The 6,889-nt window shown below is 38.0% G+C and overlaps 1 protein-coding gene across 1 annotated transcript; it reads left to right on the top strand.

Annotated features, from left to right (window-relative positions):
- The first annotated feature begins 4,571 nt into the window (after positions 1–4,571).
- LOC140862126 (uncharacterized) lies at positions 4,572–5,927 on the top strand. Its single transcript, XM_073265133.1, has one exon. It carries the CDS (start codon positions 4,572–4,574, stop codon positions 5,925–5,927), a length of 1,356 nt encoding a protein of 451 aa, XP_073121234.1.
- The last annotated feature ends 962 nt before the right edge of the window (positions 5,928–6,889 follow it).

The raw sequence follows: 6,889 nt of genomic DNA on the forward strand, positions 1-6,889 counted from the left end.
GTTTGAAATGGAAAAAAAATACTTATGATATAAAAATATATTTTTTATGGATAACTCAAAATAAGATGTTTGTTTCATAAAATTAATTTGTGAAATCGCTTGATAGGATTTATATGATTTGTTTTAATCCTATTAAAGTTTAAAATTTTAAAATATACCATATTTTGTTATTGTAGTATGCTATTTTGGGAAAAGAAATAAGTTTGATATAAAGTAATGTTGAAAATATAAAAATAAATTTTATTTTAAATAAAATAAGGTAGTAGTGTTTTTCCTATATTTTTAAAAAAATTATCTATTCTGGTAAAGTGAAAATAAAAGGTAAAATTTTGAGGCTAAAATATATGTTAGAAAAATCCATCAAATTAAAACTTAAGTTTGTAATTAGTCTTTGTTTTTCTTTCTTTTTTTTTTTTGAAAACTTGTAATTAGTCTATTTTAGGAAGGTGCAGTCTGGCTATAGACAATAAATTTAGCGCTGACTTGGAGGCAATCCAGTGTTCTTTTCCCTACTCTATTTTATTTTGGGTTATTTTTATTGCTTTTAGTTAATTTTTGAAATTTGTGTGCTCCTTTTCGAAAATTTTTGAAAAATAAAAAAAATATTTTTTTTCACTTTCTCGCTCGAGCGAGCAGTTCTCTATTTTAAAATTTTTGGAATTCAGGATCTCGTTCGAGCGGACGCCATATGCGCTTGAGCGAGCATCCCTCTGTTTTGAAATTTTTTTGGAAAATTAATCTCGCTCGAGTGCGAGGTACTCTGAACCCGATGGAATTTTGGGCTTGCTCGAGCTCGAGCGAGCGTGCTTTTATTCGAATAAATTGGGAACCCCCTTCTTTTCTCCCTCACTTTCTCTCTTCTATCTTCTCTAAATCCATAAACCCCAATTCTCCAATTTTTTGCCTCACTCATTCCGGCCCTTGTTTTTGCAGAAATTGATCGTGGCTCGTCATTATCACCGCCTAGCGCCGCAAAGAATACCTATTTCTCCGCCGTCTATCGCCAGACGCCGTATCCAATCTCCTCTCCGAATCCATCTTCTCTGTCGGCCGCCTTCTTCCTGCTGCACGCCGTCGATTCCTCTGCACCACCACCCGCTGTCCATCAGCAGCCGCAGCCATCTGTTCGAACAAATTCTAATCGCCGAGAAATCTTCACAGGCTCCACACCAGTCGTCGTGCTATCTTAGCCACAAGCCATCTTTCCTAGCCGCAGTCTTCCATCTTCGCCACCGAACCTCCATCCACCCATCGGTTATTTCATTCCGGAGTCCGTTCGCCGCCTTCAAATTAGTCTTGCCGAATTTTCAATTATCAAAGTTCAATGGAGCCAAAACGAGCACAATTTGATAGCGCCTCTTCATCCCAGAGAGCTCCGGCGTCTTCCTCTTCATCGGGAATCGCCGAAAAATTTGTCAATGCCGCTGCAAAAGAAAGGTACGATAGAGCTAAACTTAATCGCACCCCTATTCCTGAGAGGGGTGTAGAATTAACGCATCGAGAGGGTAGCGTAGCGTAGCGATAGAAATTGGCTATAGACATTGGGATGTTTTTTGTCAACAACCTAAGGCGGAGGTTGTGCCTTTGGTGCGGGAGTTTTATGAAAATGCTGATGAGAGAGAGGATGGTAAAGCGTATGTTCGGGGTAAACTAGTTTCTTTTGATGAAAATACTTTAAATGTCTTACTTCAGACTCCTGCTGTTGATGATATCTTATATCATAGTTTAAAGGTTGACCCCGATTATAATGAAATTTTGGAACAATTGTGTTTTGATGGGGCGACTTGGCATGAACCGAACATGTATCTTCATTTTCCGAAGAGATTTTTATTGGTGTAGGAGTCGGTTTGGTTCGCGTTTACTGCAAAACTTTTGATGCCTATTTCTCATACGAGCAGTGTGAACATGGAGAGTGCCATTCTTCTCTATGCATTAAGTTTGAGATGGCCGATCTGTAAAGTCCAAAAAAAAATCCATTAAACTTGCTCACGATTATTTAAACATAAATTTTTAATGATTTTATGCCTTAAATTGTTTAAGTTATGATTTAATGATTATGATTTCATGATTATGTTTATCGTACATTTAACAATTTTGATTAAGTAAATGATTCCAGGTAGAGTTCGATTCTGGACTCGCGGAATGAGGCTAACCTATGAACGAGATAATAGAGTACATTTTTACGAGTATTTTAAGTATGATATTGTTACATTTTTTATAAACGAGTCAAAAGATAGCATTTTTATCAGACGAGTCGAGATGTGTTTTTTTGATTGCATTTTAAGCAATCAATACACGATGTGCATTAATTATGAAAACTACACTTAACAACCTTATACCCTACATGTTAGTGATTCCCTTGACATATTCTATCAGACTTCTTCATTATCCTCCTCTCCCTTACACGTTTTTCTCCTCCCCCTCACTATTCATCATCTCCTTCATCAAATCCTTCAAGATTCAAGTGAGTTTTTGGTACCAGTTTTTAGTTCGTCCAAGGTTTAGCCCGTCTCCGAAGTTTCGGATCAACTCTTCCTCCATTCAAGGCAAGTTTTTAAAGAATTTTAAACCATCATTCAAGATATATCTATTTTGATAAGAAATGATGTGTGTTGATGAGTTTTATGCATGATTTTAAAGATTTGAGAAGCATAAAAGCATGAGGTTTATGATATCGTGATATGTAAGTCGTTCTTGTGAAATTCTTGATAAATAGTGTGTGATGATAGATTTTTATGGTTTAGAGTTGGGAAAGGACTGATTTTGAAGGTGTGTGTTGAATTTTGAAGTGTTGAGTTAGTTTTAGTTAAAGCTTTGAAGCGTTGCATATGTTGGGTTGTCTCGGATTAGCAACACATGTTGCAATTTTGTGGATTAAGCCTATTGTATTAATCCAAATGAGATGAGGCCAATTGTATTTGAAAGATAACTCATATAGCTACAACTTTCATGCTTTGAGTTTTGTCAAAATCATTCTATAAGATTGGCAAAAATTGCCCGAAGTGTGTCAAGTGGTTTGAATTTTCGACAGTGACACATCTCGGGATAATAATCATAACGTTTTACTGAAATATCCAATTAAGGTGAGGGTTTCGGAATTTGAAATCTTAGATCAAGGGCTAAACCTTTTATGTTTACCACTTTTTGAAATTCTGGGTTCAAGAACTCTAAATATCAGTGTGAAGGCATAGCAACTGCAGTACAGCAGAGCTGACAATGCGCAAGTATAGCGCCCCAGCGCCTCTCTTCTAGAGCTGGAGCGCTGTAGCTTCAAATTAATTTTCTTAAGTTTTTATTTTTGAGTCCTTAATTCATGGTTATGATCTTTTAAGGCTTCTAAAATATATTTAAGAGTTTCTATGCAAAAAGTTTCAAGTTTTAAGTCAAGAACGAAAAAAACGACGTGGACCGATTACGTTATGTGATGCATGTACATGTCTAAGTTTCTTTCATGAAACCTATGTTCAATATAAAAGTATAATTTTTATCATTTATTACATGCATGAAGTTATCGAGTAAAGTTTTATGTTCATGAAACAAAAGTTAAGATGAAAATTATGATGTTTCAATGATGCTTCATGATGAATGAAATGATATGTTGATGAAATGAATAATGATGAAGCATGAATGAATAATGTTATGTTGAATTATGAAGGTATAATATGTTGATGCATGAAAATATTTTGATGTCTTATGTGTCTTTGTGGTGGCAATACGGGAACGGTACTCCGGTTTGGGCTCCGGAGGAGCCCTCCCAAATACGGCTCAATGTACGGGTTAGGTCCTCCGAGATGAGCTCCGAAGGGGCCTCCGAAAATGAAAGAACGAATGTTACGAGGCGTAATTCCATATGATTGTTGATCAACAAGAAAAGATGAATGTGCCCATTATGACGGTTGCCACAATTTCGCATAATTCGTCACCAAATGATAAGCTTATGTAATGTTATGTTAAGTTTAAATGATTATTGAAATCTCATGATTTTTACTGCATACTCTTGCTGAGTCTTTAGACTCACTATACTTGAATAGTGCAGGTAATGAGGATGACATTTATGCATATGTCGATGAGTTCAATGTCGGGCATGAAGAAGAGCAAGGAGTCGGACCGGCGGGCAATGCATGAGTGTGTTATGTGTTGAGAGTGTTTGTGTCAAGTTAATGAACTAAATGTTGTTATGTTGATTGAAGAAAATACGCTTTATGTTTCAAATTGTTATGATTTGGTTTGTAAACTATTCTGAAATGTTTTAAGTAAGGTTTGATGTATGCATACATCTTTCAAAAATTTTCTTTTCCGAACTAGTTTTAACGTCATGTTAGTTTGTAACATCTTCATCGGTTGAGGGTGTTACAGTTTGGTATCAGAGCAGTTCGCTCTGGATTTTCTTGAAACACTCATGCATACTCGCCACGACTCCAGCGCTCCGTCTTCATGTCTGTAAGTTATGTGTCTTATGTGATTATGTGTATGATAATGCGATGAGATATATGTATGCATGTTATATGTTAAAGTATATTCACGTTTTGAATCGTGACTGAGCGGTGTGGATAATATTGGACTTTAGGACTATGACATCACGTAGGGGAAACAACCCCAACACCAACACCAATTCCGCAAACAACAACCATAGTGATTGCGGTCCAGATAGTGAGAACAATCAAAATAACCAGTTTTTGGCGGGATTAACTGCTCTGCTTCAAGAGCAAAGCCGTGCTCAGGGAGCTCAAATCCAACAGTTGCTTCAAGCCCAGACAACTAATGCTGGAAATAACCATCCTACAGCTAATCAGAACCCTATCTACAAAAGGTTCTTAGAGTTGGGACCACCTGAGTTCAAAGGAGAGACTGATCCTTTGATAGCAGAACAATGGTTCCAAGCTATGGAGACTGCTTTTGAATTCATGCAGATCACGGATGTGGATAGATTGAGATGTGTTACCTATATGTTCCGCGATGACGCTCGTGTTTGGTGGAATGGAGCCAAAGCAGCGTTGAACCTAACTACCCTTACTTGGAATGGATTCAAGGATGTTTTCTACGACAAATATTTCACATTGAGCACCCGAACCCGGTTGGCCAGAGATTTTTTGGAAATCCGTCAAGGAAACATGTCGATTGCGGAGTATGTGAAGAAGTTTGAAAGGGGAAGATACTTTGTACCGATGATTTCTGGTGATCCTGCTGAAGAGTTGAAACATTTTACAGAAGGATTGAATGCCTTCATCAGAAAGGATGTTAGACTAAGTGGAGCAAAAAATTACAAAGATGCGGTGGATCAGGTCATGCTGTCCGAAAAGGACAGAAACGACATTATCCCAGAGTCACAGGCAAAAAGATCTAGTTATCAGAATCGGGACCAACAAGGAAATTCTAGCAGAAAGAGACCGTACCAAGCCCCACCTCAACACCGACCATACCAACAGCAGCAGCCTCGACCTCAGGGGCAGAAACAATTGGCTCTACCAGCACCAAAACCGGCAATTGCACCAACAGCTTGTCAAAAATGTGGAAAACTTCACTCAGGTCAATGCATGGCAGGGATTGGAGTATGTTTCCTTTGCAAAAAGCCAGGGCACTATCGAAAATATTGCCCTCAATCCAAAGAACCGGTAAGAGGACGAGTTTTTGCAATGGCACATGATCAAGTGGATCCAAATACAACTATAGTTACAGGTATGATTAATGTTTCCAGTAATCCCGCTCATGTCGTAATTGATACTGGAGCTACACATTCATTCATATCTATTGAATTTGTTAATAAATCGGGTTTAGTACCGGATAAGTCAATATCAGGATTTAGTATATCCTTGCCTTCAGGGGAAGAATTGAGTAGTGATTTGATTATCAGAGGATGCAGTGTACAAATGCAGAGTCACGAGTTACTTGCTGATCTTATTATCCTGAATATGTCTGATTTGACGTGATATTCGGGATGGATTGGTTGTCTCGATAAGAGGCTACTATAGACTGTAAACGGAGAACGGTTTCCTTGAAAACTAAGGATGGAGAACCGTTTCTATTCCATGCCACACCGAAACATAATTCATCTCTTTTAATTTCAGTGGGTAAGGCATGACAACTGCTGAATAAAGGATGTGCAGGTTTCCTTGAAAGTGTCACTTGCGACCAAGAATTACCTCGACCGAAACTTGAAGACGTCGAAGTAGTGAGAGATTTCCCAGAAGTATTTCCTGATGATATTGCAGGATTACCTCCAGCTAGGGAGGTAGAATTTGGAATTGAATTAATGCCTGGAACCCAACCAGTTTCCAAAGCACCATACAGGTTAGCACCGACTGAAGAAGGAATTTAAGGAGCAACTACAAGAGCTACTCAATAAAAGCTTTATTAGACCGAGTGTATCGCCTTGGGGTGCACCGGTATTGTTTGTCAAGAAAAAAGATGGGTCTATGAGACTGTGCATCGATTATAGAGAGCTGAATCGAGTAACAGTGAAGAACAAATACCCACTTCCAAGGATAGATGATTTGTTTGATCAGTTACAAGGGGCAGTAGTGTTCTCCAAGATCGATTTGAGATCAGGTTATCACCAATTAAAGGTGAAAGACGAATATATTCTTAAAACGGCTTTCAGGACTCGTTATGGCCACTACGAGTTCTTAGTCATGCCGTTTGGAGTTACCAATGCACCGGTAGTGTTTATGGATCTTATGAACAGAGTATTCCAGCCTTTTTTGGATCAGTTTGTCATAGTATTCATAGATGACATAATGATTTACTCTCGTAGTTTCGATGAGCATCGTCAGCATCTAACTACAGTCTTGCAGGTTCTGAAAGAAAAACAATTGTTTGCTAAGTTCAGTAAGTGTGAATTTTGGCTGGAACAGATTGCATTTTTGGGTCACCTTGTTTCGGCTAAGGGAAT

The sequence above is a fragment of the Henckelia pumila genome, chromosome 1 (assembly GCF_033568475.1).
Source record: "Henckelia pumila isolate YLH828 chromosome 1, ASM3356847v2, whole genome shotgun sequence".
Classification (NCBI taxonomy): Eukaryota; Viridiplantae; Streptophyta; class Magnoliopsida; order Lamiales; family Gesneriaceae; genus Henckelia; species Henckelia pumila.